Consider the following 27,810-nt stretch of genomic DNA (forward strand, 5'->3'; position numbering starts at 1 on the left):
TACATACATACATATATATATTATTGATATGCATATATGTATATATATATGTATATGCGTGTGTGTCTGTATGCGCGTGGCCATGCGTGTTGTGTGTATAAATATATGTATATACATTTATATAGATACATATACATACGTACGTACGTACATACATACATACATACATACATACATATATATATACATACATACATATATATATATTATTGATATGCATATATGTATATATATATATATATATATATATATATATATGTATGTATGTATGTATGTATGTATGTACACATACACAAACATATACATATATGAAGTATTATTATTAAGTAAGAAAACAGAGAGATTCAATGGATAAAATTGATTTATTAATTAACATTGCCTACAATTGTTACATATGTGTATATATATATGCTTGTGTGTGTGTGTGCGTGTGTGTGTATGTATGTATGCATATATGTATGTATGTATGTATGTATGTATGTATGTGCATGCATGCATATGTATGTATGTATGTATGTATGTATGTATGTATGTATGTATGTATGTATGATGTATGTATGTATGTGTATGTATGTATGTATGTATGTGCATGCATATGTATGTATGTATGTATGTATGTATGTATGTATGTATGTATGTGTATATATGAAAAGATTGATTGCAAAATGCAATAGGCACCAAAATAATGTTTTTGTAGAAGTTGTTATTAATCTATTGTCCATGGAAATGGGAACTTTACTACACAATTAGTTTTTTGCTCTACGAATCATATCTCCAGCTTTTTCGTGTTAAAAAGTAACCTCTTTCGTAAAACGCAATGAACTCTTTCGTCACAGAGCGAAATATATCCAACTGGCCAATCAGAGTGCGCGATTTGTCCAACATTGCATGTTCATGAAATCATTACATACATGTGGGAGTTCAGTCAAAAGTCGAGCCAAATTTGAATATTACAGTAGAATATTGAAAACGGTAAGTAAAGAAGCACCTGGAGGCGCGTGGCTAGTGGTCAGGGTGTCAGCACCATGATCGTAAGATTGTGGTTTCGATTCCTGGACCGGGCGACGCGTTGTGTTCTTGAGCAAAACACTTCATTTCACTTTGCTCCAGTCCACTCAGCTGGCAAAAATGAGTAACGCTGCGATAGACTGGCGTCCCGTCCAGCTGGAGAACACATACCTCATAGAAACTTGGAAACCGGGCCCATGAGCCTGGCTAGGCTTTATAAAGAGTGCATTTATTTATTTTCAGTAAAGAAACAGGATTTTTTTTATTAACCCTTGCATATGAATGTAATCGTAAGCGTTAATATTCTAAGTTGACCTATATATAGTTAAACAGTTGATGGCTAAAACAAAAGTAAAGTATGTGTGAGTGTGTGTGTGCATGAGCGCACGGTACGGCGCGTGTGTGGTATTGGTGTGTGTATATATATATATGTATATATATATATATATATATATATATATATATGCACATGTGCATGCGAGAAAAAAGAGCGTGTGTGGGTGTGTGTGTGTTTATGTGCAATGTTGTATTACATAATGTGTGTGTAAATCCGTCTATTTGCTCCATTGCCCCCAATCTGCATTCTGCGCGCGTGTGTGTGTGTGTGTGAGCGCCCGGCATGACGCGTATGTGGCGTGAGTATGTATATGTCTGTGTTGAGCGTGTGCATGAGAGAGAAAAGAGCGAGTGTGTGTGTGGGTGTGTGCAATGTTGTATTGCATAATATATGTGTTAACCTGTCTCGTTGCTCCATTGTCCACAATCTGCGTTCTGCGTATGTGTGTGTGTATGTGTGTATAAGCGTGCGGCATCACACGTGTGTAGTGTGTGTGTGTGTGTGTGTGTGTGTGCGCGCGCGCGCATGTGCATGAGAGCAAAAAAGGGTGCGCGTGTGAGTGTGTGCAATGTTGTCTTACATAATGTTTGTGTAAATCTGTCTGGTTTTTGTATTTCCCACAATTTTTGCACTGTGTGTGTGTGTGTGTGTGTGTGTCTGCAAGCATGTGTTTGTGTGTGATGTACACTATCTTGTGTACAAATGCCTGTATGATTGTATCTGCATGACCGGTTGCTCTAACCAGTGTGTTAGCGTGTGTGTACGTGTGTGTGTGTGCGTATGTGTGATCTACCTACTGCCCCAAATTACTTATTCACAATGTCAAACTTTAATGAATACCCTTGTATGATGGACAGCTTGGATTTATTGCGTTTTGACCAAAAATCAATAAAATGCAGTGATTTTCCCATGAAATATTGCTTACTTAGATTTTAGCTGAATGTGGGATTTTCATATATATGTATATGTATGTGTGTATATCTGTACGTATGTATTTTTGTGTATTTATATGTGCATATATGTGCGTATATATGTATACACTCACACACATACACATAAATATATCTTTAATTAACTCAATGGCACTCCTAAAACACACTCTTTTTACACTGAAATTGTGTTTGAAACTATTATGGATTGAGGGAAATATTTCCGTCTACTAATACCTTTAATTCATCTCGTACTCCAAACTCAAAGTTGTTCTGAAGTCTATGGTGCGATAGCAATATCTAAACACAATTTGAGTTGTCTCCCGTTCTTTATAAAATGATTAAAATACTGTCATGGAGCTAATGTAGTATTTTCCTCATAGCGTATGATTTTTAATTAGAGTGTTGATACTCATTTAATTTGGCATATCTGTTTCCATACCTTGTACCATTCTTGCTTAAAGAATTTTTATACATTAACGTTAAAGGGAGATAAAATGTTAAAGTTATTTGTATATGAAAAGTTAGTGTATTTACGATAAAATAAATATAATCTATTTTATAAGACCTTTCTATTTTTGTTCGAATCAATCCTTGAGAATGGTGGAAAGGAATTTTTGTTTTGTTTTAGAACTCTGAAGGAAATTCATTGAAGGAATCTAAATTTGAAATATCGAACAAGCTTATCAACACATTAAAGTTACATGCTTTTGGAATATAAGTTTGAAGTTAATTTTTTGATTAGAAAGAATGATAGCAACAGGGCACGGTAAATTTTCCGAACGATACAAACGACATAAGTGAAGCGAAGGGGGGGGGGGGGGGGCTGCAACTTGGAATTGAAGTAATATTTGGATTTTGATTGAATCGGGTCTTAAATCACACACCATCCTGCATCAAATTATGAAACATTCAAAAGTTATACTAACCTTCGCAGTAATTCCCATCAAAACCAGATGGGCATTTGCAAGTGACTGGGTTGGCATTATAAAGGCATGTTCCTCCGTTACGACAAGGGTTTGTTAGGCAATTCACAGCTGGATTCTTTTGATCACAAAGCTTACCAGACCATCCATTAATGCAAGAACAAGTGAAGTCATTCGTTCCATATCTGCTACAGCCGCCGTTGTTAAGACAAGGATTCGGCTTACATGGATCACTTTGAAATTCGCATCTCTGTCCAGTCCAGCCTTGTCGACAAGCACAAACAAAGTTGCTGCCCATAGGAAAGCATTGTCCACCATTTAAACAGGGGTTTGTTGCACAAACCGTTACCAAACTCTCACAATTTTTTCCAGTATATCCAGAGGTACATGTACAGGTGTAATTATATGACTCTTGTACATAACATTGTCCATTATTCAAACATGGTTTTGAAGCACAAGGATTTCTAATCGTACAATCTCGACCCCCAAATTCTGGAGGACAGTCGCATATTCTTGTGTTTAAGTTACATGTTCCACCATTTTGACATTTTGGAAAGCATGGACTTGGAAACTGGCATATATTTCCGTAAAAGCCAGTTGGACATATGCAGTTAATTTGATTGTTTACCACCTGACATGTTCCGCCATTTTGACAGAAATTTGGATTAGAACCACAAGCATCTCTACTTGAACAATCTATTCCTAAAAATCCTTGAGGGCAATTACATCTTCGTGTGACTACGTCACAAATTCCTCCATTTTGACATTGTGGATTGCATTGGTTCGTCATCCGGCACCTGTCTCCGTAAAATCCACTGCGGCATAGGCAGTTAATTTGATTGTTTATCATCTGACAAGTTCCACCATTTTGACAGAAATTTGGATTAGAACCACAAGCATCTCTACTTGAACAATCTATTCCTAAAAATCCTTGAGGGCAATTACATCTTCGTGTGACTGCGTCACAAATTCCTCCATTTTGACATTGTGGATTGCATTGGTACGTCACCTGGCACCTGTCTCCGTAATATTCACTGCGGCATAGGCAACTGATTTGATTGTTTATCATCTGACAAGTTCCACCATTTTGACAAATATTTGGTGGGCAAATTCGTTGGTCACATCGTTGTCCTGTGAATCCAACAGGGCAAAGACAAGTGAATTGAATTCCATTTGGATAGCATGTTCCTCCATTTTGACACGGTGAGGGTTGACAGGAATTAATGGAAATTCCACATCGTGGACCAGTAAATCCAGATGGGCAATTACATTTCGGAACCATGTTAGCTGTAACACATCGACCACCGTTTAGGCAAGTCACTGTGCGACATTTATCTTCAATTTGACAAAGATTACCGTAAAAGTTAGGAGGACATTGGCATACAAATGAGGTACCCGAATTCACACATGTGCCACCGTTGAGGCAAGTTATTGAAGAACATGCTGAAAGAACTAGTTTCAAAAGCAAAAAATAGAAAAAGAAAAAATTAGCAGGTGATCAAATAAAATTGTTAGGAAATAAAAACTGTTTTATGAGAGTTATTAAAGTACCATTACAAAAAGACTTAATTTTGTAAATGAGTTGCAAGTGAACGTGATTTTTTTCATTTTGAATGAATCAAAACTCGAATGTTAAGTTAGCATAGTTATGCCTCAATATAATTTTTACTGAGTGATATATCAGAAGCCAAAGTAAAACTGTCAATGCAAAACTCATATCATCTCATGTAAAACTACTAACTTAACGCACATATCAATAAAACGTTAAAAACATATTAAATTCAAATATGCTTGATATAGCGTCAATTGGTAATATAAATAAAGTTGTATTAATATTATGGTTATATTATTAAGGCGGGGAGCTGAAAATCGTTACTGCGTCGCGCAAAATGATGAGCAGTATTTCTTCCGTTTTTACTTCTGAGTTCAAATTCCGCCACGGTCGACTTACTCCTTCATCCATTTGAGTTCGATAAAACATACACCATTTGAACACTGGGGTTGATGTAACTGACTTAACCCCACCCCCGAAATTGCTGGCTTTGTGTCAAAATTTGAAAGCAATTTTATAGCTGTACTAAAATTAGAGTTATTACTATTCTATTAATATTATAGAAATGAAGTATTAATATTGGATTCAAATTTTGGCACAAGGCCAGCAGTCTTAGAGGAGGTAGTAAGTCGAATGCATCGACTCCAGTGCTCAGCTGGTACTTATTTTATCGATCCCGAAATGATGATGGGCAAATTCAACCTCAGCGGAATTTGAACTCAGAACGTAAAAACGGATGAAATGCCGCTAAGCATTTTTCCCGTGTTCTAAGGAGCCTGCCACTTCGCTGCCTTACAATCAGCTATAATGTTAATACCATTTAAGGCGGCGAGCTGAAGTATCGTTAGCATGCCGGGCAAAATATCAAGCAGTATTTCGTCCGTTTTCACATTCTCAGTTCCGCCGGAGTCGACTTTGCCTTTCATCGTTTCAGGATCAATAAAATAAGTACCAGTTAAGCACTGGGATCGATGTAATTGACTTATCCCCTCCCCTGAAATTGTTGATCTTGTGCCAAAATTTTAAACCTATATTATCGTCGATGACTGTCAACTAATTATCTAAGAGTAGTCGTGTGACTATATTTCCTTAAGTTCTTGTTAAAGATGTGAGCACATTTAAACAGACAAAAATTAAAGCACTTTCGGACCTTTTTACCTAAAGTTGTTATATACACTTTGTAAGTTAACACGAAGTGTTCTAAGTGAAAGTTTAGTTCTGAAGATTCATATGAAATTTTATTGCCTCATGTGCGTCTAATTTTCCTTTGAAAATCAGGTTACAGCGCTCAATTTTATTATAAGCTGATGGTAAACACGTCGAATTCGCCTTGAGTATGAGAACAGATGACATATATTGAATTAAATCTCACGTGCTTCTTAATCAAAAGAAAAATCAACCAATTTTTTTCTCTTAGAATTAGATAGTGTAAAATTCAGAAACGACCTTCTCTCTAAATTACTAGAATCGCGTTATATTACGTCTTCCTAAAAAAACTGTGTGTAAATAATATTGTTAAAGCTCTCAGTTACCACTTTGACATCTGTTTCCGGTAAATCCAGTGGGACATTGGCAAATGAAATCATTGACGCGATTGATACATGTACCTCCATTGAAACATGGCTCTTTTTCGAAGAAGCATGGTCGCATCTCTAGAAAAATAGACAAACATTTAGTGATGTTCCAAGAAATAAAATGAGTATTTCAAAATATATTAAGTTTTTCGCTTTCCTTTATTTTAAATCGGTATCGCGCTATGAGGTTATCTCTTAATAGGAAATAATTGCATTGGTTTAGTCCAAGAAGGGAGTCAAGCTATTTACTTCCTACACCTTTTGTAACGGTGGTGGTGGTAAGAAGTTTGCTTCCCAACCACATGGTTCTGGATTCAGTCCTACTTGCATGGCATGTTGGGTAAAAGTCTTCTACTATAGCCTCGGGCCCACGAAAGCCTTTTAAGTGGATTTTGTAGAAACTGAAAAGAAACTTAAGGAAGGTCATCGTATGTGTGTGTATGTATGTGTTTGTATCTGTTAGTCCCTCACCACCGGTTGACAACCGGTATTAGTGTGTTTAAATTCCCGTAACCTTGAGGTTCGGCAAAAGAGACCAATAGATAGTACCAGGCTTAAAAATAAAATAAGTATTTGGATCAATTAATTCGACTAAAATTCCCTGAGGCGGTCCCACATGCCTCGAGGTACATGGCCACATTCTAAAGACTGGAACAAATAAACTTTAAAAGAAAAAATATAAATGGTCACCCAAAAAAAGACTAGATTCCAACACGAACAAAATACTCCATTTTTCCGTGCTGCTACTAATTATAACTGACTGGGTTATCTAATTCTGTAGTAGTGACATACAATAATTCAAACTGAAGCAGTTACAGTGAAGCTTCATGACTATAAATGAAGACTAGATATCAGGTTACAAAATTCTGAGAACTTAAGAAATATCTTGATACTCTATCGTCACAATATGTTGTTGCTTTCAGAGAGAACGGGCCTCTAACCTTTTCTATTATTTTTATGTTAACGGATACAGTTAGAGGATGTTAATACAGGTAGCGGATCTTTTCAGTTTGGCTGCATTTGATGAAATTTTAAAGTTTAAGGAAAATTTTAAAATTTGGTGTATTGATGTAATTTTCCACGTTGAATCTCAGGAGCTAATTCACTTTTCCAGAAAAATTGTTTTAAAAGCGATGCAGAGTTTGATCATTTTTACACAGTCAGACAACAGTGTTTGGAAGCTATCCAACAGGGTTTGTCAGCTGTAAACAAATGAAATATTGGCGGAATTCTATTTTACGCCTGCCATATAAACCCTCATAATTTTTAAATGGTTTGGAATTTACACACGGGAATTCATAGAATTATACACCCCGCCAAATATTAATGCGTGATTTAAGGCATATTTAGCTATCATTTTCAGCACATCTCACAACTATCTCATATCTCATGTGTTTTGAGCATTTAATATGCGAAAAATGACCACGTGGGTAAGCGGTTTGGCAACAGCTTGGCTTATTACTATGGAAACAGGTTCCTCTATGTGTGTGGCTTTCGATCAACTAAAAGTACCCTAAATTTGGAAAATTTAAAAGCTATTAAATCTTTACTTGTTAATTTATGGCGAAAATGACAATCATACAAAACTACACCAACATACCGAATATGAAATCAATTGGAAAAAAATTTAAGAAATTAAAAAGTCGCAGCCAAACAGAAAGAGTCCCCAGTAAGAGAAAGAGAAAGGATTGGAAGCAATATCTAAACCGAGAAGTCTAAGTGAGAAAAAGAGAGAGAGAAAGAGACAAAGAGACCTGCATAAATGTGCTCAAGTGGAGATTGCAAAGGGCTAGAAATTTTAAAACAGAAGGAATTGTTTTCTCTATTCATTGACTTGTTTGGCCTCTGACTAATGAAATGTTAATTTGATTCATTCTGTTTTCTTCTTCACCTTTATAACAGTCAGAGTAAGGTGGTCATTGAAAGATAGATAAAGACTAGAAAATTTAATAAGTAAAGATTGTTGTTAGGTGAGCAATTTTTATTGGATGCTATCAAGATATTTAAGAGAGTATTGTATCAAACTCGGTATGGAAAGCCGATGAGGAAGGCAGAATTATTTTACGGTTTAGAAAAGAAAACCAGTTTTTGGAATGAAGCATTGATCTGCGTAACTGTAAGTGCATTATTTTTAGAGAGTGAAGTTTTAAGCTGTGCGTTGTTCCAGAGTATGGGGTTCTTAAGAAGTATAGTATGCTTCATGTCACTATCGAAATGCTAACGACATTTCTGTTAATAATAAAAGGAATTACTAAGGTTGTGTGTAAATAAGGCTTTTGTGCGGAAGTCAATCACAGTCTTCAGAGGTAAATATATTTCTTTTTTACAAAGCAAGCAACTTGATGCCGTCTCAATTTTTTTTTATGCTTTTATTAAAGGAAACATTATACCAACTGAATTATCGCAAAGTTTTTTGCCTTTATTTCCTCCTACCGAACGAAAATCTTAGCTCATAAAATTTAATAAATAACTCACTTTTTTGACACTGTTTGCCTGTAAACCCATTCATACAGTTGCAGATATAACCATTAAGATTCGAAGTGCATGTGCCTCCATTGTAGCACGGTTGTGCATCACAGTAATTTATACCTAGAGAAAATATAATATTATACAGTATTTAGAAGCTTTATTTTGTTTGTTTGATACCGAGAACTGAAAACCATAGCATGCGAAATGAACCATCGAAAATGTGCTTCTGTCTGTTGATTATTTTGCTTTCAGACTTTCTTTTCGCTTTCTGTGTTTGATTTTCCTAATAGACTCTTAAGTGGCAAGTTACCATACTGATTTGGTATTAATTTCATGTAAATATAGGTTATATTTCCTGATAGTAATTTGTCAATATCTGACCCAAATATCATCTAAAATTGAATATCTCTGCTATAACCGGTTTGATAGTTTTCCTTTGATTTCTGACTTCTTTGGGCGTCTGAATGGTGTATTCCACATAAATTAAAACTCTTCATCTTAGCACTGATTCTGCTTTCTGTTCTTTTCTTTTCTGTAGCTGAAATATTGAAGTTCTGCTGTTCAGAACTTCCAGTTGAACCTTGCCCCACTCACATCAATACGTTATACACATCTTTATTTTCCTGTCTCACTCTGTTTCTCTTCGTTAAAGCCCCACTGAGCATAAATTGTAGTTATTAAAAAGACCACGTTCCTATCCCTTAAATCTATATTAAGTCCACATTTAGCTCACTTCCTACTATCAAAATTTCACGTTAACAACACTATTCTTTATTCCATTCTTCAAAACTGAGATGGCCGTGTAGCTCTAGCATTCGTCTTCCAACAAATAATTAAAAATGGTTAACATATTTATAAGAAATTTATAAAGAAAAAATCATCTTGTATATTTCCAATGAGATTTTATTGAAAATTCTTGGGATATTCCATATTCCATTTTGCCAGCTGAGTATCTATTTCTAACTTCATGTTTTACTAATATATAAAATAAAAGAATATATTATGAAGTTCACATCGCTTGCCGTTAAAATCCCACATTGTAGCGACACTAGAAGTCCTTGGCGAGATTAGTGCATGGATCGGCATTTAGACATGTATGGGCGCTACACATTTTGTTGGCTTGTTCAAGAGAAGTGGGTATATAGGGAGATTAGTTATCAATAAAACAAATGTAGTCAGTCGCAGAAAGGCGGCGAGCTAGCAGAAATGTTAGCACGCCGGGCGAAATGCGTAGCCGTATTTCGTCTGCCGTTACGTTCTGAGTTCAAATTCTGCTGAGGTCGACTTTGCTTTTCATCCTTTCGGGGTCGATTAAATAAGTACCAGTTACGCACTGGGATCGATATAATCGACTTAATCCGTTTGGCTGTCCTTGTTTGTCTTCTCTGTGTTTAGCCCCTTGTGGGTAATAAAGAAATAGACATTTCGTCCGTCTTTCCGTTCTGAATTCAAATTCCGCCATGATCGACTTAGCCTTTCATTCCTTTCGAGGTCGAATACTGGGGCCGATTTAATTGACTTACCCGCTTCCTCGAACTTACTGGCCTTGTGCCATAATTTGAAATCAATATAGTCTGTCACATATTTTTATTACTAAAGCTGTGGGATTATACAGTTCTATATTTAAGAGAAAGAGAATTATGTACATTATTTACATTTGACAGATATTTGTCCTCATCTTGTTTGTTGTTAACACAACGTTTCGGCTGTCCTCCAGCCTTCATCAGGTTCGAAATTTCCCCAAGACACCTGATGAAGGCTGGAGGGTATATCAATCGAAACGTTGTGTTAACAACAAACAAGATGAGGACAAATATCCATCAGATGTAAATAATGTAAATAATTGGCGGGATATTTCAATAAGGAATACAACAAGGAATCGGCAAGGATATGCTATGTTACAAGGATATGGCAAAATATATTTATTAAATGAATAATATATCTATATGAGAATATATTAAATAGTATATCATGTTAAGAAAATTAGAATGTATTACATCGGATTAAATGAAATTAAGTTAGTAAATTAATGAGTCGTAATAAAGAACCAGCTAAGATTGGTTTTTACAATAAAATAAGATAGTTTCTGTAGACAAAAGAATTCAATGTATACCAATATTTTTTTTATAACTAGACATCTTTAGTGGCCGTTATTATTTCTCAGTTTCCAATGGAGCTTGATGACTAAATCGCTTGTAATACTTACATTTGATGAAACGTTTGCAATACTTTATCATAATAATGTAAATTGAAATAGAAATACTTCATTCTTACCAAATTCACATCTGAATCCACTGTAACCACTCGGACACATACAGGAATAGTTACCAATACCGTCAACGCACGTACCACCATTTAAGCAAGGAGTTGTCGTCAGACTGCATTCGTCGATGCCTAAGATAAATTAATATTAACCCATTCTTTCACTTCGTTAATCTTTGCTTTGAAAACTCATTTTAATTTGGAACAACACCAGAGTTATTGCAATATCGTGCATGTCTTCATTGTTAGTTTTTTAAGGGCCTATTGTTAATATCTTGCTGACTATTGCCCAACATGTAGCTAACAACAAATTGTTCGACCGTTCGATCATATCTACACCTAAATGTTTAATTCTATTTATTTTTAATAATCAAACTAGTACTAGATATTAACTTTTAGCTAGAGTAATAGCTTAACAACTCAACTATGATAAGCTTTTGATTTATCACTCACAATAAATTATTATTGTCCAGTCAAGGAAATGACCAAAATAATCTGCAGTCATTATTTGGAATATTTTTGAGGAGGTATATAACACACAAGCAGGTGGTATATATGTAGAACCAGAGGGCATGTAATATTAAATATATAATGTATTTAAAAGTGTAAATCTGAGTGTACATATGTTAAACATTTCCACGTTAAAAAGAGTTTATTCTATGAAATAGCTTCAATTAACAACATTGTTATAGCTAAAATAAAATACACATTGATAATTTTGCGATTGCTGGGATTATACAGTTTCACGAATTGTTTCAAATAAAGTTTACAAGTTAATAAGAAAAAAATAAATACCTTTATTACAATATTGTCCTGTGTATCCTGGGATGCAGTAGCACTTAAACATAGAACCTTGCACAGTACAAGTCGCACCATTTTTACAGGGTGAGCTACGACATACATCAGCTGAAAAAAATGTTGACGATACATATCATTTACACACATTTTTTTCAAAGTAAATAATGAAATTCGATTAAAGGTAAGTGAATCAAATATACTAATTACAGCAATGTATTTACAATCTCACAGAAAGACAATTTGTTAATATTTGTTGATGAGTTTTAGCAGAGATTTCTATGCTGTCATCAGTCGAGTCGACACCATGTCAGTCTAGAGTTGAAAGCGTCAAAGCATCAATTATTATCACTAGCGCTACATTGAGAATAATGACAAAGATATTCAACTCTCATTTGAATGCCTCGCTGTAAATATGTATTATGTGATGGTGTAGCTTTCTGCCGTTAGGAGCAGGGACCCAGTAATAGTCCTTTCTTCTGTAGGCACAAGGCCTGAAATATTTTTGAGGATGAGGATTTAAGTCGATAACATCGACCCCAGTGCATAACCGGTACGTATTTAATCGACACCGAAAGGATGAAATGTAAAGCCGACCTCGGTGGAATTTCTTTATTACCCACAAGGGGCTAAACACAGAGGGTACAAACAAGGACAGACATAGGTATTAAGTCGGTAACTGGTACTTAATTTATCGACCCCGAAAGGATGAAGGGCAAAGTCGACCTCGGCGGAATTCGAACTCACAACGTAACGCAGACGAAATACCGCTAAGCATTTCGCCCGGCGTGCTAACGTTTCTGCCAGCTCGCCGCCTTTTTGACAGGCAAAATACCGTTAAGTATTTCGTCCAGCGTGGAGCCCTGTAATAATAACGAATGACTACAGCTTAAAGAGACATTCTTTTCAAAAGAGCAAGTCCCACATAGATTTAAGTTTATTTGAAAAAGTCACGAATAATTATAGGATGTATGGGAGAAAAAAAAGAGGTAATTGGTTGATTGATTTAATATTTTTATTCATTAATGGCTGTTTTGGATTATCGGGAATTTAGAATGTAAGGGAAAAAATTCAAGATATTGAGACATTGATGGCTAAATCGTATGAATAGAGTGTAAAAAGTTTTAGAAACAGTTTAGTATATATACGTCATAAAAATCTTATCAAAATTATATTATTCAAAATTATGTTTTTGGCTGCTATTGATTATTCAAGGCGATATGTATTATAAGAGAGGGTAATAAAGCATAATATTTTGAGATACTAAGTGCTTTCCTCCAGGCACTAAAGATTGAGGGAAGTGAACCAACTTCGCCAGAGAACAAAGAGTCGACCCATTATAGCGACTCCTTATTTTCTATTGCAATCTCATACTTCTAACTCTTACTAATACTTATGTTCTATAATATTGTATTGTTAGTATTTGTATGTTTGTGCCACTGGAGTGGCACAAACAGTAGCGTATCTAATTAGATATTGTACTGTGGCTTCGCTCAAATTTCGCCGAAACCAATTTGTATTGTTTTCTACTTTTTCTCAGATTGATAAACTAAAAATGGAAACGAGGCTCTGTGTATGCCTTAAATTACAAACGCCATCTATGAATCATACTAAGTGTATATTCATCGTTAAAAGGTGTGAAGCTGTACAATTGTGTGAAATAAAATCTCTTCATATACTCGATGTGTTATTTCCGCAAATCCAGTGAATATTTAATTCCTGTTTCCGATAAATATCAAGATACGCATTTCGTTTAAGCAGATGGCAATTAGATGCACGTCATTGACAAGCTATTATTGAACCGTACCATAATTCATCGGACTCAGGAATTTAAAAGGCGAAACTGATCGAGGCGAGATTAAACTTCATGATGTAAAGAGACAGAAATAATCTATAATTACCATTGAGGTTACAGAACGAACCAGAGAAACCAGGCTTGCAGACTCTTTTACCGTTGTTATTACACATAAACCTGACTTGCTCAATGATGGGAATTTCACATCTCACCGCGCAGCTAGGACCGTAATAGCCTTGGCTGCAGTAAGTCTGAAATAAAACAATTACACAAATATTCTAAGACTTTAGCAAATGGAACGTTTAAAGATTTATGCTATTTTGGTCGTATATAGATCGTATTGAGGATAAACATGTTTATTGCACAATTTTTGCATCGCTAGAGGTGTGAGTGATATCTAATTCAAGAGCAGATTGGACAGAAAAATAAATACCAGATAATTTCACTGTCACTCAACCATTATTCCAACTGCACGCCAACTGCTGCCTGATACATATACAAGTAGGTCCTAGAATACATTCATGAACTGAAGATCAGAAATGGAGGACCAAAGGTTTGATCAGTAACATTGGGTTTATCAATGTCTCCGAGCAGAGGCTAACAGTGTCCGCAATGCAAGCAGCAATAAAAAGCAACAAGAATACAAATTTGAGTGATGCGAATGATACGCACTGATCAATAAAAGGAGGGCAAGAAATTTCAAGATAATTTCAAAACAGTTCATAACTTAAAGACTTACTCGTATTTGATATGTCAGTTGACTACCAGTTCCATATTGCCCAGGCGTAGTCACCATTTGATAGCTGGCTTCTTCGATGCTCTTGTGGGGCATATTATATCTGCTGTTGTAATCATATTGATCCATCAACTCCTGGTTGTCTTTTGTAGTAAAAGAAATAGTAAATTTCTGAAAAACAGAGGTTAATAGGTATATATTCTACTGGATATAAATACTATTGTAAAAAGTATAGATCACTGAAAATATAAGGTTATCTCTATCAATCTATCTATCTATTTATCTATCTATCTATCTATCTATCTATCTATCTATCTATCTATCTATCTATCTATCTATCTATCTATCTATCTATCTATCTATCTACCTACCTATCTATCCATCTATCTATCTATCTATCTATCTATCTATCTATCTATCTATCTATCTATCTATCTATCTATCTATCTGTCTGTCTGTCTGTCTGTCTGTCTATCTATCTATCTATCTATCTATCTATCTATCTATCTATCTATCTATCTATCTATCTATCTATCTATCTATCTATATATATATATATATATATATATATATAAATTATAATTTAGGGTATCTAAGAGATACCTCCACGCTGGAAATAGCAGCCAAAACTTGACTCTAAAACCACATTAAATGTTCATACAGCATCAGGAGCTGTATGAACATTTAATGAAGTTTTCCGCGAACCAGTCGGCCAAGAGGCGTCCTGTTTGACCGATGTATAGAGAAGGGCAGAGGGAGCAGTAGATGTAGTGGATGACATTGTTAGAAGTGCAGGTCAAGGAGGCAGTGATAGGATTGGGTCGATGATGGGGGCCTGTGAGGAGGGTCGTGTTGGAGATATAAGGGCAAATGCGGCAGCGTGAGCAGGAGCAGGGGAACGAGCTGAGTTGGGAGAATGGGTTTGGGAAGAAGCTCGTTTGATGGAGGCGAGGGGTCGATTAGGGAAGATGTGCAAAATGGGAGGTTCGGACTGGAGTCCCCGGAAGGTTCGAAGGATGGTGCGTTGGAGAGGTAGGGTGGTGGAGTGGCAGGTGAGGGGAAACGGGAGACGGGTGACGGCGGGGCGGGTGCGGGGGGAGATCAGATGCACAGTCGACGGAACGTGCTTTGGCAAGGGCGGTGTGGATAGTGTTGTGGTGATATCCAGGCAGGATGAAGTGGCGAGCCATGGGTCGCAACTGAGTCTCAAAGTCACTGGTGCCAAGCTATATTGGCCTTAGCCTTTCCCTTGGATAACATCGGTGACGTGGAAAGGAAAGGAAAGGCTGGACTTGTGCCTGGGAAGGTAACTTACTAAGTGCAATCCCATGGTCATTCATGACTGAAGGCATTCTTTAATATAGGATCGTGTATATCCTACATATAATTTATTTTATAGTAAAATAAATCGAACAGATATCTATATATATGTATATACGTGTATGTATATATATATATATATATGTATGTGAATGTTTGTGTATATGTATGTATATATATATATATATATATATATATATATATATATATATATATATATATATATATATATATATATATATATACTGTTCTGTCCGGAGAGAGGCATTTTCTTTTTGTGCCTTATAATGTAACAGACTCACCGGTAAAATTTCCGCTTTTTTCTTATTTTTCTAAAATTTTCGTTGCGTCTTGCAACCTTTTCAATAGTTTTGAAAGGCACAAAAGGAAAATGACTCTCCCCAGACACAACAGAATTTGCTTTAACGCACGAACTCATATAAAGAATCTTGCAAACCAAACCCCTATATATATATATATATATATATATATATATATATATATATATATATATATATATATATATATATATATATATTTATGCAGTGTGAAATACTCGAAATACGGGAGAAGAAAACAGTCAACAACGTATGAAGTGTCGTTCTTTTTGTTGTTTGTCTTGTTTTCCATTTATGTCCTTGGCTGTTCGAAAAAATAGTTTATATTCCTGTACTCCTACTTCGTATTTTTTGTTGTTAACGGTTTGTGACATCCTACCTGTTTCGTAAGCATTAGACGTGTTTTGATTTCCTCCGAGAAACAAAAGTTTTTTTCTAGGAGTTCAACTGCTCTGATGCAATATCAGGCAGTAATTCTCATGGTTTTTCATCTTAACTGATTTGAAATGTCAACATGGACATGTCTTTGTGTAAAATATAGGCTACAGCAAATATTCTGCTCAATACCAGAGATTTGCTCCTCAGTTGCTTGACAATAACCAGTTGAACATGTTCCATAATGGCTGACGACATGTGCATCTCTGATCACGAGTAGGAGTTATGGGGCAGCATCATAGCCATGTGTTGAGAGAGAATATCTGGGGTTTGAATAATTTACCTGCGGAAACATTGCTGTTTTGTTCATCATTCTTAAACAACCCTTAATGAAGCACCTTCTGAGAGGGATGGACTACTCAAACTTAAGAAAATTCTAACTGGATATACATGTGCTGTTTATTTTGGTATGATGTCACATGTCGCGCATGTATGGTCGTGATGCATTTCTCTGGTGTACATTTATCAGATGGGTAGTCACGATAGGTATGTTGGGCCTTGTATATTTGTGCCAACGTCGTTTTGATGGCGTAGGTTGCTCTCACATTCAATACTACTACTACTACTACTACTACTACTACTACTACTACTACTACTACTACTACTACTACTATAATAATAATAATAATAATAATAATAATAATAATAATAATTATAATAATAATGATAATAATAGTGTCGTCTTAGTCTGCTGGCTGTGAACAGCTGACACTTTCCATCATATCCCGCAAAATATGGTGTGAGTTTTCATATGATGATGATGATGATGATGATGATGGTGATGATGATGTTGATGATTTTAAAGAAATTATGAAGCCTGGTGATGCGATTATTCGTAGACATTCAGATGTGAATGATTATTGTTTCCGAATGGGATTCAAGCAATGGATCTTTAAATCATTAAAAAGAAATGTTTAATGAGTAAAATGTCTGAAGCGTTTCGCGTTTGGCCTATATATATATATATATATATATATATATATATATATATACATATATGCGCGCGCACACACACACATAAGTAGAGAAAGATTATGATATACTATTGTTATATCGTGATAAACACTTCCCAGTGATATCGAACACTTACCTGAAATGGCTGATTAACCAAAAGTGTGATAGGGTTCCTTATGTGCCAACGTATGACGTATTTAAGTTTATGATGTTATCACCTAAAATTAAATTTTAAAAAATGAAATAAAAATTTATTGTATCAACTGAGTGAAAAGCGATTCATTAGGCTCGACATTTAAAGTAACAAAATATACTCTAAAGAAAGTATTTATAATGGACGAAGTGAATGCTATAATCGATAAGCGTTCAATGCCAAGTGACACTTTTGTTTAACGAAGTTGATTTTTACATTTTCAGTTTCTTTGCTTTTTAGGATGCTAAATTCGAAGAAAATAGTAGAATGTCGAAATATATTCTTTCTCCGTAGCTAATTTGTTTTCTGCATGTTCCTACTTAAAATATCTGTTGGTTCAATACGAGCTTTCGTTCATCCAATGGCTATATTGGTATGGTAGCTGGGAACCAGTTAAGTACTGGTTCATGGCCAAAACGATTAACTCATAACGTGACTATGTAGCTCAGTGATTACACAGTAACATAATGTAACGGTTTCTCATATGGACACAATAGAAAACAGTCAATTGAATTGACTTCGCTTCATGACTGTCACTTTACTGCCGTGGAGGACAGAAAGGCAGTCTCGGAAGGATTTTAACAACAAATAATATAATGCAAAATCATTATGGATTTGACGAGTCGTACGCTGCTTTGTCGAGCAGTGTTCAAATTCTCCTCAAGATAAATCTGATTGCGAAAGGTTAGTATCTTTACCAGTGAATGGAATTAAAAGATTTAGCTTAACGTTACAAAAACCGGAGTTAAAGCATCAAACCCATACATCCTAGTAATTTATGAAAGGATTAGAAAATAAAATATTGACCTTGAGGCAAGGTAAATACACCAATAGACTACTTAAGACAACAGTTAAGCTTCTACAGTGACGTCTCTGCAAGCATCGAGTTGAATTCTAACTCAAGTTATTTCATTTTTTAAAAATGGCATCAAGAGAAACGAGACTGGGTTGCTGAGAAAGTTGCTTTATTTTTCTGCAAAAGTACTGGGAAATGGTATTAAACGAAATATCTTAAAATGTAACGAGCAATACTGATGACGCCTCATAAAAATGTCGGTTAAATAAGCATAAAAGGATTTTGTTATTAAATTGTACAAATAATATATGCTGATTATATTAGTACACATATTTGGGTTAAATATTTATTATTACGGATTCAGTATCTAGCTAATTTCATGGTCTTGGTCAACTGCTAAACATTGTAAACATACAACTATATGCAAATATAACTTTTGTATGGAGGCAAAAATAATTAAAATCACAGTATATAACGCACTGTCGTCAATAACAAAATAAAAATACAATAGTTTGAAACACTTTAGTTTCAGCACGGTGCCGACATTTTAGAGCTTTTTTTCATTTCTCAGAATATTTATCAAACAACTGAAATGATTTTCTAGTAAGCATTATAATACAAAAACCTATTTATTAATGATGGTAAATAAGGTCTTTTGCAAGAGAGAGCTTGAAAACGATCTATAAAATTATACTGATATGATCTGCCTGCAAGTTCTTTCTTTCCTATGCTTGTTAAACAACTTGATTATTTTGGTGGGACCCTTCGAAAGAGATAGTCTCATAGAAACTTTTAATAATGTGGAGAATCTTGAGTGCGCTTGTTTAATGTGAGTTCGCTCTTGCCGATGAGACACGATAGTGTAGCTAGAACATGTATGTATGTATGTATGTATGTATGTATGTATGTATGTATGTATGTATGTATGTATGTATGTATATACGTATTTACCTATCGCATCCTGTATATATATGTATATATTATATATATATATATATATATATATAGTGACAATTTACAAAACGAAGACGGGTGTGTAAACAACGAACAAACGTATTAGTTTAACGCTCGGGAAGTGAGAAAGTCTTTTACGTTTCGAGCCTACGCTTTTCGACAGAAAGGAACACACAAATAAACAGGAAGAGAAAATAGAAAAAAGGTTTAGTGGCTAATACACAGGATGCGATGGGTAAATTGTCGGCGTTATATATTTTAAAATTTCGCGCATGCGCATTTTTATTTGTCGACTACACAGTATAGTAACTCGAATACAAACATTTCTAAGTGTTTTGGTGTCAATCTTAGGACAACGCAATCTGACGACATCTACCGAGAGTGATAAAAATTAAACATCCAGTCACATCATGCTGTTTGGAGTGATCACTACTGATGGTGATGTTATGCCTCCATTCATCTTCTTACACGTCCTTAGACTCAACACGGAGACCTACATCAAGTGCCTGGAGGAGGTAGTACTGCCCTGGAACAAGAGGGAGGCTACTGGAAGACCCTGTGTTTGGCAACAGGACTGTGCACTATGCCACACAAACAGGAGGACCCAGTCTGCAGGCAAGGATTATAGAAATAACACTGACATCTCATTTTAACATGTATTTACTAAAATTACCTAAAAATATTTTGAAATACTAAAGAACAAATTTATTCAATAAAATCGCCATTGGCTTTAACCTCGGCCTCCAGACAACTTCGGAATCTCCTGCAACTCTTCTGGACGGTCTCCTTATTTAAGTTGGTGAATGCTGCCATAATCCTTGCCTTCAGTTCTTCACAATAATCAAGGGGGTTGCAGTCTGGAGAGTTAGGTGGCCAGATGTTAGTGGTGATGTGGTCGCAGAAATTGTCTGACAGTCATGACTATGTTCCCCTGCTTGTGCGGCATGGTGCAGACTCCTGTTGTCAGACATATGGTCTTTCAGCAGCCTCCTTCTTGACCCAGGCAGCACTATCTCCTCCTGGCACTTGATGTAGGTCTCCGTATTGAGTCTGAGGCCGTGTGAGAAGATGAATGGAGGAATAACGTCGCCATTACTAGTGGTCACTCCAAACACCAGGAGGACCCAGTCATGGCTGTCAGACAATTTCTGCGACCACATCACCCCTAACATCTGGCCACCTAACTTCCCAAACTGCCTCCCCTTTGATTATTATACGTTGGGCGCAGTTGAGCGAGAGACCAACAAAACTCCTTGTAACATCCATCTATCAATGAATTACTTAGTAGTATATTTTCTTCACTGTTATCCTCATATGAATGTGTGTGCGTATGTGCGTATACATGTGTGTGTGTGTGTGTGTGTGTGTGTGTGTGTGTGTTTGCGGATGTGATTATATCTATGTTTTAAAGACGGCATGCTATCAATAGTTGCAAAACCTATAAATATAAAAAAAAAAACACTTCCTTGTTCAAACTAAAAAAAATCAGCATGGAAACGAATCCCTTTATATCTATATTAACTCGGCAAGAGAACTGCAACCCATAAGAAAGAAGCAACAAACCAGGGATTAGCAACACACAGATGAGCAATTTGCTGATGTTTGTTGGAAAATCGGCTTTATACAGATGCAGGTGAAAGGTTAGCTTTCTGTAGGAATTTCAACTTTTGGACAAGAACATTCAGCGTCGTTTCCCTGGCCATCGCTAATCTTCTCATGTTCACTCTTATTCTGAATTGTCCTTTACATTGACTTTTAGTCTATCTATTTCTTATTTTCTGTCTGTTTTCCTCTATCTACTGTCGTTTGTTTCCAAAGCGAGATTGTTGACATTATTCAGACATTCGTTGACAGAAAGATTACGAGAAGAAGCTTCAATTTCTACAGAAAACCGCACCAACCGCTGAAACTAATTCTATCTAGCTTTTATAATATTATTTGTCCTCTTTTATAAAAACTAGCTAATGTTGAGGTTCTACATGTGCATAACACATTAGCACATTCTATAGTTGTCTTCTTCAAAAAAGGCAATTCGTGGCATCGCTTTGAGTCAGTAGGTATAAGTTAATGTAGTGAGGAAAGGCAAACAATTAGGCAATGCAGGACAAAGAGATTTAATTTCATTTAATTAAATCTAAAATTTTGCTACGTAACAAAACGTAAAAATAGTACAAAATCGTAAAGATAGTCTCTGACAGTTGTTTCTAGGATATCCCAGCTATTGGAGCAGCGTATCGAGGGAAGACTCTATAAGTTGAAAATACCGCCATCGGAAAAATATAGGTTAGACAGTGGAAAATGTTCCTCAACATATTGGTTGCGATTCATTATGTCCAGGAGGGTAAATACAATTAGATTGTTTCATCTTTAGGTAAATCCATGGTCAGAAAGAATGGTTAAGGGATACAGCATGGTAGGAAGAGGGAAAGAATTGTTATGCAGTACTCTGCACTGAGGGAAAATATTGGCACTGCATATCAATTCTTTCTCTATTCTCACCATTCAATACCACTTAACCATTCTTTCTGATCATGGATTTACTTAAAGAAGACCCAATTTAACTGGATTTAATTGGACCCTCTTGGACATAATGAATCACAACCAATATCATTGATGAGGATCATTCTTCCACTGTCTAACCTATATTTCTCCGATGACGGAATACCTAGCTTACAGAGTCTTCGCTCGATACGATGCACCAAATAGCTAGGATATCCTAGAAACAGGTGTAGAGACTATTCTTGTAGTATGTTGCTAAATTGTAGATTGAATCAAATAAAAAAATGAAATTAAATGTCTTTGTCCTGCATTGCCTTTCCTCGCTATTTTAACACATACACCACACACACACACACACACACACAAACACACACACACATATAAATATACATAGAGAGAAAGAGAGAGAAAGAGAAAGAAAGAGAGAGAGACAGAAAGAAAAAGGGAGAGAGAGCCAAAGTTGACAATGTCGGTTGATCATTTCCCGATAGCTGTATATATATATATGTATATATATATATATATATATATATATATATATATATGTATGTGTGTGTGTGTGTGTGTATGTGTGTGTGTGTGTGTGTGTGTGCATATATAATGTTAAATGTCAAAATAATGCCTAAGCAAATCGTTTGAATACTTCATTTACAATCATTTCATCATAATTTAATATAATCAGCCTTGCATAATGCTGTAATCATACCGCTAACTATTGATTAAATTTCATGTGGCATGTGGGATTTCTTTCATAACACATGTTGATCATGACTCTTTGGAATTTCGTAAAAGGAAATTTTAGGATTCATGTTCAACATTATTAGGTAAGAAATCCTACACAAGAAAATTAATGATTGCAGCATTACGAAAGACCGGTTATTTTGAAATACGATGAAACAATTGTAACCAAAGTATCAAAAGGAGTTGATAACTCCATTTTATTGATATTTATCATTATAAATCCTCAATGGATATCTGTAGATTTCCAGATATGTCAAGTGGTACAGTTAAAAGCTCCTCAATGTTCAAATTTTTGGTAGCCGCTATCAATAGAAGAGCTTCATGTAAACACTAGAGTTTTATATCTCACATAACTTAGAATATACATACACATGTACAGATATATAAATACATATACATCAATATATATCCATGTATATATACATATGTATGCACATATCTGTCTGTCTGTCTGTCTATCTGTTTATCTATCTATCCTTCTATCTATCTATCTATCTATCTATCTATCTATCTATCTATCTATCTATCTATCTATCTATCTATCTATCTATCTATCTATCTATATCTGTATATATATATATGTGTGTGTGTGTGTGTAGATACATAGATGATAGACAGACAGACAGACAGACAGACATATAGATAGATAGATAGATAGATAGATAGATAGAGAGACAGATAGATAGATAGATAGATAGATAGATAGATAGATAGATAGATAGATAGATAGATAGATAGATAGATAGATAGATAGATAGATAGATAGATAGATAGATAGATAGATAGATAGATAGATAGATAGGTAGATATATTTGCGCACACATACATATATATGAATATATACTTATATATGCAAGCATACAGGAATATAAGCTTCTGGGGATGGTCGAAATAAATGAACATATTAAGTAAGAATCATAATATAGAGAGATGGATTCACTCGATTTGTATGTCTCTATGAGTCTAAGAATGGGGGTTTACTTATATTTCTTAAAATAAATAAAGAACTAGTTTGATGTTATTCGTATTCTTTTTATAACTTCTTTTCTGCAGTTGAACTTGTAAAAATAGGCATTCAATTTGATGTTCTTTCTTTTCCACTCTCTCCACTGCTCAAGCATCAGTGTAGATTCATACTCATACGATGTGTGACCAAACAGACACGCAAACTTAGATGATATCAGTTTAAAATCCTCCTTAAGTTTCTGTAAAAAAAAAAGTGTCGTCTATATAGAAGCTCAATACTTTGCATAAAATTTACACTGCAGTTCATGTTAAAAGGCAACAAAAGCATTGCCCTTGGTGTCATGTTAAAGTAATTTCCTTCATAGTACAAACGTTAGAACTTTAAGTAAAGATTCTACATTAGAACAACACCAAGTCCAAACCCTAAAGAATTGTTAAACATTCTAGCAAGTCTCCTGTTGATTATTCATGAAATCATCATGTATACTGTATTGCCAGCATTGCATTGCAAAGACTAATCTTTATTTTCATGTACAGAAACCATCAGTTGCGAACGATCGAAAAAGCTTACACATGTCAAACAGTAGAGTACTGCTCACATATCTGGGATTTCACTCACCTTGCCGCCACAACTAGTGTACTACTACTACTACTACTACTACTACTACTACTACTACTACTACTAATAATAATAATAATAATAATAATAATAATAATAATAATAATAATAATAATAATAGTAGTAGTAGTACACAGACACAAACACAGACAAAGACACACAAGCGTCCTAGGCCAGACGTAAAAGGTGACTACCAGATCTCCCTCATTAGCTCATCAAACCTAATCTATAAGCCAATTTCCTTCCGTCGTTACAAAAACGGCCTCTGTTCTACCGAGTTAGCTGGCGACATACCACTACCTTTAGCAAGCTAGTATATATTTATTTTAGCTATATTATAAAATTTTCAATTACGTGTTATATTTTATCTATATTATGAAGTTTTAAATTACGTGTTATACCGAACTAAAGATAGTGACGCACAAGATTGTTCATTTGATATGAACAATAATTGCGTCTTTGCGATGTTGAAAGTGTGACTGTGATTTCGTACTCCTACACAAAGAGCCCTAACTGAAGATGTATTGAAGCCATCTCGTAAGAAACTTTCAATCCAATGTAAATGCCAATGTAAATCAATAGCCCGAAAACAGGACTGGTGGTAATGTACGAGAATATTACTGGGGAGGAAAAAAACTAACATATTAGAGTGGGGATTGTTAATGATTGATTCCATCCATTTTGAAATCTCAACAATCCAAATAGACCTTTGAATAAAAAGTTGAAGAATTTGGTGAGCACAGGATGCAGTATTATAGCGTAGTGTTCATGCGTAATGGAAGGCATATTGGCAGGTATGAACGCTCGGCTAGCTAGAAGTGATTGGAGGTTTTTTTAATTTGGCGTGTATGCACTCATTATGACAAGGTTGGTAGAACGAAGGAGGAACGAAGTAGGAGTTTTGCCCCATGCGTAAAATGGAATTGAATATAAATCAAAAAGCCAATGCAGAAGGTTTCTCGGAGGGAATGCTGCCCTAAGGGGATTCAACATGGACAAGCGGTGGTTGATAAAGTAAAATTATCGGCTGTGGTTAGATAGACAAGAGATTCCACACAGAGAGGTGCGAAAAAGCATCTTTTAACCCTTACTGTGTCGCTGATACTCTAGAAAATTGTGAGTCTTTTATGATTAGAGATTACTTTGATTTGGATGTCAGCGCGCTTGTTCTTTTATAGAGAGTCCTAAGACTTAAAAAGAACCTAAACTGCCTCTCAAAGAATTAATTATAACACAAAACCATTACACTATTCTTGTGGTAGTTTTGAACTTAAGACCAAGGATCATATTTACTCGACTTTTTTATTTTTATGTATAACGACGTACTTACCGATAACTCCCATATCTCTCGTTCCATATTCACACGTTACTGTGCCACTGTCAGGTCTGGCACAAAGACTGAGACTTGTTTGACATTGTACAGTTCCGAAGTTTGAGCATTGACGTCTGTTAGCCAGTAAACGATTGAAATTTTCAAACTTGATTAGTTTCACATCAATAACATAGTTTGCTACAATTGGCTGCAAAGGAACAATAAGAACACTTTATTAGATATGTTTATCACACTTAACATTTGTGCATTTTATTATTGATTGAAAATAAACTCTCTTTTAACTCTTTACGATCATTTTCATTGTATCCAAAAGGGTATAATAGTTAGCCTGGAGTAATATTCATGCCGGATATATAAATACAAACTATTTAATACTCATTAAATGTTAGATCTACCTTTCTTATGATGGCGCGTTCAAGTTGCAAATGTGATTGATGATGGTAAATCATGTATTTTGTACTTCAATTAATTTATGGGAGAGATATTGTTTCGCATCCCTCTAGATTGATAGCATAAGCTCGGACACAACTACATTAAGCTTGACAACTTAACAGCAAGTTTATAGCAACAATAAGTTTGAGAACACAATTTTGATGGCATGACTGCAATAAGTATGACAATTAAATTTGGGAACATAACTTCAGTGTGTTTAATAGAATAACTACAAAAATGTTATATATTTATTTATTGTTATAACATAAACACAATATATTTGATAACTTAACAACAGGCGATATATATGGTTCCCTTTCAATATACGTGTCATGTTTCGATGTAAGAAATTGATACAAATAATTTATACACACACACACATACACAACACTCACGCCAGTCCACACAAACATACAACCAACCAAACAAACAACCATGCACACATATTTATATAAATGTGTGTCTGCATTGATCCATTCTGTGTAAGGAGAATAGTGCTTTTTTTTTATTTTTCAATATTGATATTTGTTCAATATGAGATTAATAAAAGGTGATTGCGAAGATTAATGCAGATTATAAACAGGTAAATATTTAGTGATACCATTGAGTACAGAAAACCGTATTTATACTCATGAATATTTTAGGTGCACTCACACAGGTCTACGCACAGACGCACGCACACACACACACACGCACACACACATACAAGCACACACACACATGCCTGTGCGTTCGCTAGCAAATATGTGTCAATGAATTTGTTTACATCTGCTTGTATGTTTATATGTCTATACAATTTATTGACATTAAACATTACATACTGGCTACTACGCAGTAGACGGTGATGTTCAGACGATAAAACTAGATGACTAATGTATACGTATATGCACAGCCACTTATACACCCAGCTGCGCATCCATCTACCCATCTATCCATGTATGTATGTATGTATGTATGTATGTATGGATGGATGTATGCATGTATGTATGTATGTGCGTATCTATCTATCTATCTATCTTATATATATATATATATGCATATATGTATATTTGTGTGTATATAAGTATGTATGTATGTATAGATATATATGCATATATATGTATGCATATATATACGTGTGTGTGTGTGTGCATGTGTATCCATGTATGCACACACATCCACTAGCTCACTGCACACACACACACACACATATATATATATACATATACAATAGGGGAATGCTGAATCGTATAGGCATTGGATAAAATAACTTGCAGCATTCTGTTGCGTTCATATATGCTCAAATCCCATTGATGTATTAATGATGTCGATAGAATAAATAGCGAAATTGATGTAACCAACTATATCCAAGAAAGTGCCGCATCGTGGCCAGTCCAGGATGTTGAACAAATAGATAACACTGAATATTATTATTCCCGTCGTAATCTGCTGAGGCGGATTAGTTGAAATTTAACGATGTCTTTCGGGCTTTAAATAATTCCAGCATTTATTTAAACTTACTGAATTTACAGTGTTTCTGTTCTGACCTGGAATAAATGATCTGATGGTCACATAGAACTGAATATAATATCTCTCGCTTAAACAGCATTGATCAGATTATCTGACAAACTATACAACACTGAATAAATTCTCGGGTAGCTCATACAACACTGGAAAAGACATCTAGCAGATATGCAACAATGAAAAAGGCATCTTGAGATAAAAAATTAATATGTTTTGCATGAAATTGCATGTATGTGTGAAATTGCATGTATGTGTGTGTCATCGTGTGACCGTGTGTATGTGTGTGTGTGTGTGTGTGTGTGTGTGTGTGTGGTTCAGCTGTTATTTATGTTAATTTTTAACTT

The 27,810-nt window shown here is 35.1% G+C and overlaps 1 protein-coding gene across 3 annotated transcripts in view; it reads right to left on the reverse strand.

Moving 5' to 3' along the window:
• Positions 1-27,810, reverse strand: part of LOC115216307 (neurogenic locus Notch protein) — a 35,327-nt gene that overhangs the window by 3,727 nt on the left and 3,790 nt on the right. Inside the window, exons 2-11 of one of the 3 annotated variants that reach the window (XM_036506669.1) lie at positions 25,529-25,718; positions 17,567-17,648; positions 14,387-14,554; positions 13,754-13,898; positions 11,853-11,963; positions 11,070-11,189; positions 8,802-8,915; positions 6,285-6,404; positions 4,284-4,652; positions 3,204-4,064 (exon numbers count right to left, since the gene is read on the reverse strand). In XM_036506669.1, coding sequence (XP_036362562.1) covers positions 3,204-4,064; positions 4,284-4,652; positions 6,285-6,404; positions 8,802-8,915; positions 11,070-11,189; positions 11,853-11,963; positions 13,754-13,898; positions 14,387-14,512 — 1,966 coding nt within the window. In that variant the 5' untranslated portion in view covers positions 14,513-14,554; positions 17,567-17,648; positions 25,529-25,718. Of the gene's footprint in view, positions 1-3,203; positions 4,653-6,284; positions 6,405-8,801; positions 8,916-11,069; positions 11,190-11,852; positions 11,964-13,753; positions 13,899-14,386; positions 14,555-17,566; positions 17,649-25,528; positions 25,719-27,810 lie in introns of all 3 variants that reach the window. The other 2 variants (XM_029785510.2, XM_029785511.2) reach the window with 2 other exon arrangements.

This window comes from Octopus sinensis, linkage group LG10, assembly GCF_006345805.1.
Source record: "Octopus sinensis linkage group LG10, ASM634580v1, whole genome shotgun sequence".
NCBI lineage: Eukaryota > Metazoa > Mollusca > Cephalopoda > Octopoda > Octopodidae > Octopus > Octopus sinensis.